Source organism: Camarhynchus parvulus, chromosome 19, assembly GCF_901933205.1.
Source record: "Camarhynchus parvulus chromosome 19, STF_HiC, whole genome shotgun sequence".
In the NCBI taxonomy this organism is placed as follows: domain Eukaryota; kingdom Metazoa; phylum Chordata; class Aves; order Passeriformes; family Thraupidae; genus Camarhynchus; species Camarhynchus parvulus.
This window is the reverse complement of record NC_044589.1, coordinates 9,736,345-9,748,456: the sequence shown is the minus strand read 5'-3', so window position 1 is coordinate 9,748,456 and position 12,112 is coordinate 9,736,345. Positions and strand designations below refer to the sequence as shown.

General features: G+C 50.9%; 1 protein-coding gene across 1 annotated transcript in view; it reads right to left on the bottom strand.

The window, feature by feature from the left end:
* The window catches only part of AATF (apoptosis antagonizing transcription factor), a 35,269-nt gene extending 24,409 nt beyond the window's left edge, over positions 1-10,860 (bottom strand). Inside the window, exons 1-4 of the mRNA XM_030962433.1 lie at positions 10,754-10,860; positions 9,230-9,418; positions 8,597-9,031; positions 7,926-8,063 (exon numbers count right to left, since the gene is read on the bottom strand). Of these exons, the coding sequence (XP_030818293.1) occupies positions 7,926-8,063; positions 8,597-9,031; positions 9,230-9,418; positions 10,754-10,838 (847 nt within the window). The 5' untranslated portion in view covers positions 10,839-10,860. The remainder of the gene's footprint in view (positions 1-7,925; positions 8,064-8,596; positions 9,032-9,229; positions 9,419-10,753) is intronic.
* Positions 10,861-12,112: the final 1,252 nt, after the last annotated feature.

Here is a 12,112-nt window from a genome sequence, read left to right as displayed (position 1 = left end):
GTCAAAGTGCCAGGAGACCCACCAGAGGTGAAACCTGTCCTGCTGCTGCCCTCAAAGCACACAAAATGAATTCTGTCAGTGCCAGGGGTTGTGGACACCCTGGGGTGGGGGCACCTGGCTGCAGGGGCTGCTCCCAGAGCTGCCCTGGAACCCATGCAGTGCCCATGGCGAGGGGCTGCCAGGGGCTGCTGTGCTCATCCATGCTCCAAGGCAGCATTCCCACAGCTTCCCAGCCAGGAAAAGCCCTGCACTCCCTTCCATGGCCTCTACAGACAGAGTCTCATTTCACCCTCCCAAGAGGCTGCACGGAGCAGCAGGAGCATGCAGGGACACTGAATCCTTGGGAAAACCCTTCCCAGGATGTTCCAGCAGGAACCACCACCTACCCAGCACACAGCTCCACTGCAGAGCTGTGCCAGCACTGGAAATTGAGGACTTTTCCCCCTCAGTTCGATCTGGGGCTCTGGCATCACTGGAATATCACAGGCATGCAATGCCTTCCATCCTCCCTGCCCCTCCACAGGCTGGGGAAGCACCCACACAGGAAAGCTGGAGCAATGCTGGCACTGGGATGAGCAAAAGCTGAGCTGGGAGCCTCCCCTGCCTCCACTGCCAGTCCCCAGGGAGCCCCCATGACCCTCACACAAATCAAAAGGAGGAGAGGAGCCCACCCTTTGACCTGAATGGCTGCACACAAGGAGACGCATCTCCACCTGGCACACAGGTTTATCCCAGCACCACAAGGAGAGGGGGAAGCTTCCCTCCCTTCAGGGGCTGTGGGACAGGAGTTAAACTCCAGGTCAAAATGGCCCTCGATGAGCTGGCCCTGGAACAATGCTCCCCACTCACAGCCAGCAGCAGCCACTTGCACTCGTCATCCCCAGCAATTAATCCCCCACCAAACACGTTTGATTAAATCTTTTCAAGCAAATCCTTTGCTTTGCTTTTGTTAGTTCACTTCTTGTCAACATCTATTAAAATATGCCTTTAATTCTCCCACAATCTTAAAAAACACCGATTCCACTGTCTTCAACTTTAATCAACTGTATGGCCGGCATTTTTCATTTCATAATAATGTGCTGTTTGGAATTCAAGAGGCAGGCTCAACATCAATCATTCGGCAAGAATTTTTCCACTGCAATAAATATGCAAATGAGGAAAGCCAGTCAGTCGTATTTCAGGCCCGACTTGCTAGTGTTTTAAAAAAGACACAAATTTATTAATTGCCGTTGGCCAGCGGAATCCTATTACTTTGGGCATTGATTACAAAGCTGTGTGAGTGATTATTGTGCAACTCGCAGGCTATCCAGGCATGAGGAAAAATTATTAAAGCAAGGCAGAGATTATCAACTCGGAATAACAATAAGCCTTAACATTTTAGGCCTCTAACTTCTTCAACAAAGAATTACGCCGCAGCTCCAGTGTATCATAATTCTGAAGGCTGTCAGTATTACTTTTGGAGCTTGCTCTGTATTCCCAGCAGCAGGACCACGCTCCCAGCCAGGAAAAGGAGGGGGAATTCCTCCAGGTGGCACGTCTCAGACATGGGGCTGTGGACAGGAGCCTGGATGCCATTGCCAGGCTGGAAGGAACCTCAGGAGGAACAGGCAGGATGCCAGCAGCTCCAGCCTGGCACCCCTGAGCATCCTGGGGTCCCAAAGCAACATGGCACAGGAATTAAAGAAATAATTCTGGTGGATACAGGAGCTCCGAGAGCCAGCCCAGACTCAGTGTTAGGCTAAAGGGGATTTTTTACAGGTGGTGTGGTCACATTCCCATTTCTCACACATTTCAGCACAAAGCACTGGGAAATCTGTCCAAATGGGAGCAACACTCCTTTCATGCTTCCCAAAACAGGGAGTTTGGGGAATTTTACCAAATGACAGGAGGAAAAGGGCCGACTTTGCTGCTGGCAGCTCCACACCCAAGCCCAGTTTGCTGGTTCCATTGGAATGCAAATGATGCAAGAGCCTTTGCAGAGGGGAAAATTGTATTCCCTGGGCACAAAGGAGCCAGGGCTGCACCCCCCTTCCACAGCAGAGCTTCAGCTGACTCCCAAAGAGCTCCAGAACAGCCTCAATTTAGCCCTTTCACTCCAATATTACTGCATCTGACAGGGAGGACAACAGGATCAGACACAGATGAGTTTGCTAAAAGTAAAGAAAATAACTGGATTCAACAAGAGAATAAAGGCTGGGTATTCAGGGGTTTATTAGAGGGGACTGGGGGAGGGGGACAGCTGAGCAGGAGAGAAAGAGAAACACTTCCATGAAGTTCATGCTCTGCTGATTCACCTCAACCATCATCTTTTGATATCAGCCCAAACCAGGGAGGGGATGGGGCTGGCAAAAATGAGATTTATAAAAACTGATGCTTTCCATTACTGGAAATGCAAAGAAGCTGACAGCACACATTCCTGCCTCTGCCAGCCTGGAGGCCCCAAGTACATGGGCAAGGAGGAGAAAGGAAGAGGAAATGTGAGATTTCATAGTTCTATCTGGATATTAAGGCCAGAAGGGAACATTAGCCCATCCACACTGACCTCCCCACATAATACCAGGCCATTAATTATATTTATCATGACAAGCTCTGAGTTTCCATCTCAAGGTACCCAACTGCCAATTAATCCCAGTTAGCTGACATTTGCACACGCTTGTCTGGACACTTTTAAAGCCTTTGTTTCCCTGCATCTTGTTTGTGCAGTACACAGACTAACATGCACAAATATTTAGCTAAATTCAGTTTAATTAGCTATTAATCTTGAGAAACTCAGGTGTAGGCAAAGCTGAGTGTGGTGTAATCCCATGGGCTGGGGTTCAGCTGGATCAGGGCACCAGCCAGGGACTGTCCCAGCATTTCCTGCACCAAAATTTAAGGCAGATTTCAAATAAAACTCAGGCATCACCAGTGAACAACACACACAGCTGTGGAGATCACCTATAAAATCATTTTACCACACCCATTCATGAGAAGGAGACACCAATTCAGCTCAAAAATCCTGAATGCCACAAGCCAAAAGCCTTGGCACTCTGTGAGGGAGGGCAAGAGTTTTTCCTCTGCAAACAGCCCAAAACTGCATGTTAAACAAATGTCCTGCATTTCTCCACTACCTCCCACACAGAATTCCTGAACAGATCACAGACAGTAATGACAAACCACAAAAAACCTTCCTGGTACCTCTCACAGCCCAAATTCTGCACATGCCCAAAACATCACTGACTTCATGACAGAGCAACTGCAGAGCTCCAAAGCTGAGCCCTGGGCTTGTGTGCAGCCTCTCCCTCTCACAGCACACCCAGAACGGCCCAGGAGCTGCTCATCCTCACTGAGCCCACTCCCCACCAAAAGCTCTCTGTGGCATCTTCCACAAAATTCAGAAAAAAGGATCTGATCCCTTCATTTCCTTCAGCTGAGAGAAGAGTATTCATTGATGCCAACAGGCTTTGGCTCAGCCCCAGAAAGAGCTGAACAGATTGCCCATGAGATCAGAGAGGAGAGGTAGAATTTGGGGACACCTGCACCCACATCCATTTCAATCCCATCCAATCCTGCAGGAACTGACAGGGCTGATGCTTTTTGTATTCATAAAGTGTCCAGACTAACACAATTCAATTAAAATGAACTACCAGTTTTAAGTGGGCTAGATCTGATCACAATAATTTACACTCAGGCTTGAAACCCAGTTCTGCTGTCACACATTTGTGCAGGCTCCCAGTAAAATCTTCAAAGCAAGAATATATTTAAGTCCATGATCTTGCCTAGCACCAATTAATCCTGTAAGTGCTCCATGCCTCTGGAAACTGTGTAATCTGCCTGTGCCTCAGTTCCTCCCCCTCCCTGTGACACTCACCCTGCTCTGTATTAATGCATTAACATCTCCAGATGGAGGTGTGGATACACTGGAGCTCTAAAAGCCACCCAGGGATGGAGGTGAGAACAGAATTACCAGGGAGTTCTGGGCTGCTGAGTCCTGCAGGCTTCCCTGGAAAATCCCAAGCCTGTGTCAGTGCATCCCATTCCATCACAGAGCTGTTCCCACCCAGGTATGTGCAGGCCTTCCAGCACATCCTCTCTCCCAGGAACTGCAACAGCTTCTCTGGCATCTGCAGCAAACTGGATTTTATCCAAAATTAGTCCCTGCTTAATCAGTGTCTTCAACACGGCTTACCTGGATGCTGTGGAGGATGTAAAGATATTATTTTAAAGACTGGGATTAAGAGAGCCCAACAAAAATCCTCATTAAAAAGACACTGAGAACATACTCATACAATAACTGAGACTAAACAGAATCTTTCCCTCTCTCAAATGTCAAAATGCTGCAGAACCAACCCAGAAGAAAATGAAGATACTCAGGGTGAAGCACTGGGACAGAGAGGTCTAAGTGTGCTGTTTGGTCCCAAGCCACAGAATCTGTCATGGGACAGGAACCCAACCTGCTGTGCCAGGGCCCAGCTCAGGAATTATTCCAGATGGGAGCACAGCTCTTTCCCAGCACACTCACCACAAATTTCCACCCCAGAAACAGCCACTTCTGGGTCCCTCAAAGTTTTAGGAACAAAAACCCAACAACTTCATTTCCCAGAAGGCAACAAAGCACTGTGGGGGTTTTTGTTTGTTTGTTTTTTATCTGATTCACTTTATTCAGTTTTATTTTACTACTGATGACAAACCTTGGTGAAACTTCTCCACAGTTCTCCAAAGTGTAAATAAGTCAATATTTGCTGTTGGTTCCTGCACTGAGCAAATCCATCCCCACACACCCTGCATATCTACTTTTATCAAACCCACTATTTCCTCCATTTCTTGAAATTATCTGCAGCTTATGCTGAGGAATAGAAATGTGGGATTCTGGTATTTTCTCTCAATCCACTGACAGATGGAGACAAAGCCAAAAAACCCCAAAACCCCACAAAAATGCAGTGAGCAGTTTGCATTTCAGTGACTTCCTGAGCTCTTGCAAAAGGAAAGCACAACCACTTGTCCCTCTAAATCCTGCAACTTCCATCAGTTTCTGGCAAAAAAACTTCCTCACCTTGGTTTCTGAACATTCTTAACTCATCTCACCAACTATAAAGTGAAAATAACACAATCTGCTATTTAAGAGCTGCAATTCCCAGCTCTTTTTGAAAAGCATGAAGTATTAGCCACTGAAGAGCTCCCAGTTTAGTATTTTTAACCAGAATTAGAAAGGAAAAGCTCCAGGCCTGTACTGAGAAGCTCAGGGCCTTTGAGGATGGAGAGATTTAATTCCTTAAAGCCCTTGTTACCTCCTTGTCCCTCAGTTATTTGTGGGTTTTTCTGTCACCCTATCAAGATTTAACACAACAAGCCCCAGACACTGGAACTGTTTAATTCCTGACACTGGATGTGGCTCCACCAATGTTTATTCCACCTCTGCTTTGGCTCTCCCTTGCCCTTGAGGGGATTTCTGTGGACAATTTCAGGAGCTCCCCTCCCAAGCTGGCAGCACAGTGAAATATGAGTGGCAGGCCTGCAATCTGTGCACAGCCCCACACAGAAACTCGCACCTTGCGCTCCTTTTCTATGTAAATAACGCAGGGATCCTGCGGGAACATGCCAGGGATTGGAATTTTTAATTAATGGGTCTCTTTAATGTGCAAATCAGGAGCAGATTGCAAATTCTGACTCGCATTGATTATGAAAAACATTAATTGAACGTGCAAGACCCCAAACAGAGGCAACATCTCAAGCCCTGGACCAGACTGGAAGCTGCAGAGCAGGGGAATACAAATCTGTCCTGCAGGAAGAGCCCAGCACCCTGGAGCTGTGAGCTGGGAGGGTTTCTGTGGGCAGGATATGAAATACTGGACACTGTGCTGCTTTCAGAGCTCAGCCACTCTGATCTCAGCACTAAAAACCACCCAGGCCTGGCTGCAAAACAGGAATAAACACGAGCTCCATGACCACAGCTTGGTCTCCCATTTGTATGTAAAAGGGTGACAGAAAAAAAAAAATCTGGAATATAATTAAAGATTAAAAAAAAAAAAAGAAAATAAAAAGTAAGACAGCACAAACAAAGCAATGCTGTCTCTTTAAACAGAAATTCATCCTATATAAATTATGGCCATAAACTTTTCCTGCAGTGCAGCCTAATTAATTCTTGTTCTATACACAAAGGGAAATGCTGGGTGACAAATGGGTGTGAAGCCTGAAAGCTGCCAGGTCTGCAAAACATTTTCTCCTTCAATTTATAAGCAATTTTGCAGTAAATCATCTACCAGAACCTGAGATCTCAGGAATCTAAGGTTGTCCAAAGCATGTTGTAACATTCAAAAGAAAAAAAAATCATAAAAGATTACAAAAATAATAAATTAAACATTTAGGTATTGTAACCTCCGGTCTCAAAATCTGGAAAATGAGCATGACCTTGCCATTTTCACCCAGGTTTGGCTTTAAAACTGCAAATGGATGGAGAATTGCTGTCTACTCTTTAACACAATTACACTCCAGCCCCTAGGGAATTCCAGCACCACAACAGGGCTGTCCTGAGCAGGAGATACCCAAGAGGAAAATACACAAAGGACCATTTTCCAATTCAAAAAATTCAATCTTCCTTTGAACACAGTGCAGAAATTTCATGGAAAAATGGAAAGATTTGGGGCAAATTACTGGAAACACTCTTGTCCAGGAGCTCCGAGAGCACTGGGAGCCTCCTGACTTCAGCATCCTGCAGGGCTCACCCAGAGTCTGGGATTTTGGCACCCAGAACACCAAATCACTCTTCTGTGCACCTGGAGCACCAAATCATTCCCTCCTGTTCAATGAGGATGATGAAAACACCCCAGATTTGTTTTGTGGGTTTGGGCAGAAGTGCTGAGGCTGCCCTGAAAGGAGAGCAATCATGCAGGCCCTGATGATCCCCAATCCTGGCCAAGGCTGAAGTGCAGCAGCAGTGGTGGAATGTCCCTAAATTCAGCATTTCCCATCTGTCAGCCTGAGATTTCCCCTGCTAACACCGCTCCTGTCACTCCAGCTCTGTGCTCTGTCCTCACAGACGACCCACAGAACACAAACCCAAGCTAGGAGGAGCACCAGAGGAACAGCATCCCTGCCCAGGTGATGAGGAGAAGGTCAGGAGGGGACCATCCAGCACTTCCTAGCAGTGCAGGGTCCCTCAGAGCCCTGCACAACTGAGGGCTCAGCCTCTGCAGCACTGGGGACATTACACTCCATGCTCCTGGCTGTATTTTGCTTATGGGAAATACCAAAATGTCAACCATTGTTTCTGTTAAAGGTCTTTAATGATATTGCATCTTAGACCTGTAATGAAACATGGAGCTGGGGCAGCTTGTAATGCATCTCATTAAGGACATTAATAACGTGTGTTCCGCTGAAAGGTCAGCACAGCCTTGGTGGGAGTTTGCCTTTTTGTCCTTAATCACTTCATTTCAAGCAGCAGAGCCAAGTTTGAAGCAGAAAGCAGCTCACCTGTAAGTGCAGGTAAGCTGACTGCCCTGAGGCAGAGGATCTCAGCCCAAACTTGCTGCAGGACCAAGGCTCAGGGCATGTCTGATCACCCAGACATCTCCCTCCCTGTGCCTTCACCTCTAGGCCAGAAAAAAAGGGTCCAAATATAAAAACTGAACAGACCCACACCACACTGAAGCCCAGTACTCTGCACTCACCCACTGCAGCCTGCATGTTATGATTTTATACTGGAGAATCCACCACAGATCTCATGAGAACAGTGACTCAGGAATGAAGAGCTGAAGCAGCTCCATGCTGGAATTCATGCGCACAGCCCCTCCTCTGGGCTGCACTGCTCCTGCTCTGGGCACACCTCAGCATTCCAGCACACACCTGGCACAAGGTGTCTCTGACAGAGCACCCAGCTCTGCACTCAACAGCAACGAGCAGTTGTTTGTAAGGGTCTGAGCAAAGGAGAAAGATGAAAAGGCTCTTACAGTTCTCCACAGCGTGGTCAAAGTCCTGTCCCCCCTCCTTCCTGAACCTGGGGTAGGTGTCTGGCTGGGGCAGCCTGTTGGCTGTCAGGAGCACCTTCTGCATCTTGATCCTCCCTTCCATCAGCTGATCCCACAGGGCTTCAAAGAGAAAGGAAAGAAAAGGATCAGTTAGCAAGACAAAGCACTTGTTCCTGTGGAGGAGCTGGCAGCTCAGGCCCTCTCCTCTGGCTGCACTCCTCCTGCTCAGGGCAGCCCTGGCAGGCACAAAATGGGAGCCACAAATTGTCCCTGGACAAAGCAAATCCCAACTGCACCTCTGTGACCCACAGACCAAACCCCCCCTTTGCTTTACTGCTGCAAAGGTCTGACAGTTTATCAGCTCAGACAGGAAGAAATGGCATTTTGGGAGTCACACTTTGGAAAGAAACAAAGTGATCACAGCACGAGCAGTGCAGGGAGCTCCCAAACCCAGCAGTCCCATGAGGACATTCAGCACTGGCTCAGTTAAGCTCATGGATAACTACACTTCCCATCAGGAGCTGTTCCTGCAGCAGTGACACCAGAACATCTGGCAGAACATCTGCACACACAGGGGGCTGCTGCAGCAGGCACCGCGCTGAGGGGCTCAGGCTGCTGTCACACTGCCAGCAGACACACAAACGTGCACAAACCTAGCTGGTTCCTCACAGCTTTGCCCTTCTCCACTTCTTCAGACTCCTGTCCTCTGGAGAAGGTCAGCACTCCCCCATCATCTTCACTGTCTTTGGTTTCTTTTCTGTCATCGTGGTTCTCACTCCCAAATTCCTCCTCCTCTTCCTCCTCCTCGTTTCCATCTTCCATATCAGCATCATCTTCATCCTCATCCTCATCCTCCCCTTCACTGCTCCCCACATCATCCATGCCTTCTGTAAACTTCTCAAAGTCTGTGATATTCTGGGAGCTGAACTTGGGTGCCTTGGCCTCTTCATCATCCTCCAGGTCACCCTCCAAGTCCTCCTCCTGCTCAGTGCCAGCACTGCTGGCCTTCTCCCTGCCCTTAGTGCCAGCACTGTCCTCCTCTTCTGAGCCTTCACTGCCACTGTACCAGTCATCTAGTGCTTCTTCAGCTGATAAATGAGAGGAAAAAAGTTATTTACTTGGCAGAAAAACGCACCAACAACAGCTCAGGTCTGGCTATTTGATGTCCAGCTTAACTGTGGCTGCTCCTTGCCCTGTGCCAGGGCCCTGAGCTTTGCCATGCTCAGTCAGGAGCTGACATCGTGCTCTGCCAGCAAAAAGGGAGAAAAAAAAAAGAGATTTCTTACCAGATCCTTCTTCAGACAGAGCATCTCCCCAGAGCTCCTCCTGCAGAGCTTTCCGAGATGTGGCTTTCCCACTGTACCTCTTATCAGCTTCCAGGAGAGAGGCTGAGGCTCTTTTCCTGATATTGCCAACAGGCAAAATGTCATCCGTGCCCTCATCCTCAAATCTGTCAATCACTTTAGCAACTGTAGCTGTGGGGGGGAAAAAAAAGGGAAGGGGTGTGTGAAACTGAGCTGAGTTCCAGCCTGGAAGGAGCCCTGGGAAGCTCCTCCTGCTCTCTAACAACCAAAGAGTTTCCCCCCCTGCACTGCACAGGGGAGCAGCAGCTTGGAAAAGTGCAGGAAAGGCACACAAATAATTCCCTGCAGGGGGGAGAGGCTCCTGCATGAAGCAAGACCTGAACTAAGCCCATCCAAGCCCTCCCAAGGATGCAGGAGGGTCTCTGAGCCCTTCATGACTCTGCAATGCCTTCACTCACTTCATGCCTGCACGTTAAAAGAGGAAAACTCCAATTCAGCACTCTGGCCTCTTGCTACATATACAAGCCACATAAACACATAAACATTTCAGAAAAGCTCCACAGAGGAAATCATTTCACTGTGGTTGTTGCCCTCCTTCACCCCCATCTTCTGCAGGACACAGAGGAGAGCAGTCCAGCCCAGAGAACACATCCCACCCTCCTCCCTCCCTGCTCCCACTCTTCTGCCAGGCACCCCGTGCCAAATTACAGGGGCAGCTCTGTGGGCAAGGAGCGACTCAAACCCCCGAGTGCTCCTAATGTGTGCTTGCAAATGTTAATGCCTGGCTTGGAGCGTTTGTGAAAAGCAGAGGGGGCAAAAAATCTGCTCGTAACCAAAGCAACAAAGTATAGCCACTCCAGGCAGCAGAGGATGGCAAAATGCTGGGCAGGAGGGGCAGATCCTTCCAGCCACGTCCTGGGATCCTCAGTCTCGGCACCACCACGGGATGCAGCTCTCCCCAGAGCAGCCCTGGCTGTCCCCGGCAGTGTCCCAGGCCAGGCTGGACAGTTTGGAGCAGCCTGGGGTGGCACTGGGTGGGCTCTGAGGCCCCAAACCCACCTCCAGCCTGGGATTCTGCGAAATCTGGGACAAAATTATGGTTACCAAAATGGGAAAACGCCTCTGCTGAGCACGCTAAGTTCCTCAGTTATGAAAACGTTTCTTACAAGACGCTATTGCTCTCACACAGACTGCAGGAAAGAACCGGGCCGGGCCTAACACAGCCCCGAGCCGGGGGTGGCCCCATCCCCGAGAGAACCCCGATCCCGGGCCCATCCCCGAGCCCACAGGTGGCTCGATGAACCCCACGGCGGAGGTAAGCCCCAGACCCGAACAGCCCCGACCCCCGGGACCACCCCGGGCCGGGGGTACGGCGGGAGCCCGACCCCCCCGCCGCCGCCGCCGCGCCACGTGCGGCCGCTCCGGCAGCGCCCGGGCCGCCCCCGCCGGCCCCTCCCGGCCCCGCCGGCCGCGGTGCCAACCCCCCCCGCCCCGCTACTCCCGCACCTTCCTCCGCATCATCCTCGGGGTCCCGCGGGGCGGGCCGGGGGTCCAGCAGCTCCTGCAGCTGCAGCGCCAAGGGCGCCGCCATCTTGGGAGAGAGCGGGGCGGGACCGGGGCGGGGCCAGCGCCGGGGCGGGGCTGGGGGCGGAGCCTGCGTGAGGGGACGGGGCGGGGCGAGGGGGCGCCCGGGCCCGCCGGGATCCAACGGGAATAGATCGGAGATCCAGCAGGGAATGAGCCCGGGATCCAACCGGGAACGATCCTGGGGTCACACCGGGATCCAGCCGGGAGCCCCCCGCCGTTACCAGGGGATTTGCAGCCCTTGTGGGCAGCCGGGCTGTGAGAATTGGGGCTCACGGTACCGGATCCCAAACCGGCGGCAAAGTGACATTAATAATGCACAATATGACAACCATTGCTTTAAATCAACGTCAAAGTTTCTCTGCCTCTCCAGGTGTGCAGAATTGAATTAATTCTTCTCCCGTTCTGTGTTGAATATTCGGTGGCCTCTGCTGGAGCCCCTCTCACAGCAGCGAGATCCCGGAGCTGCGTTCTCAGGCCAGGCCTCTCACACAGATAGATCCTTACACCTGAGTTACACCTAAGTTACACCTGAGTGACACCTGAGTGACAGCTGAGTGACACCTGAGTGACACCAGCCACGGGGAATTGGGGAATTTTGGCTCCTGGGGTCACACTGAGGCCGAGGAGCAGCAGCCAGGCGATGCAGACATCCCTGCAGAGAGCGTTAGCAGGGACAGGTTCTCTGGGCTTGCCCTCTGCCAGCCTCTCCCTGCTCCTTTCTGTGCTCCTCAGGTGGCCCCAAAACTCCGGGAATTGCCTGGGATTGGGGAGGCTGGCATGGATTTTGTTCCAGGGAGCAGGGCCCCCACTCAGCCTCTCCAATCCGAGCTGCAGATGAAGCCCTGAGCTTCAGACGCCACAATGAGCTCCAGATTTGGGCTTTCCACATCCACATTCACCTGCGAAGGCTCCAGCAGCCCCCTGTGAACCTGAGCGAGCTGATGCTCATGCCCTTGCTGTCCTCCCTGCCCCCGAGGTGCCTGTAAATGCCGTAAAGACGAGGAGGAGGTGGCTGGTGCTGGGAGGCCGGCATGCAGCCGGATCCATCCCGCCGCACGGCTCATGCGGGCGCTTCTCCTACAGAGGGCAGAGGAATATCAGGAATTCCCATCGCCTCCACCGGGCTCCCGCAGCCGGGAGAAACCTGGCAGGCACCGCGAGGGAGCGGCTGCAAAAACCCAAACATCGCCCTCCCCTTCCGAGCCCCGCCGGGACCCTCCCTGACACTGCGCACCTTGACGACAAAATAAAGGTGGATTTATAGAAAACCCAGTGTTT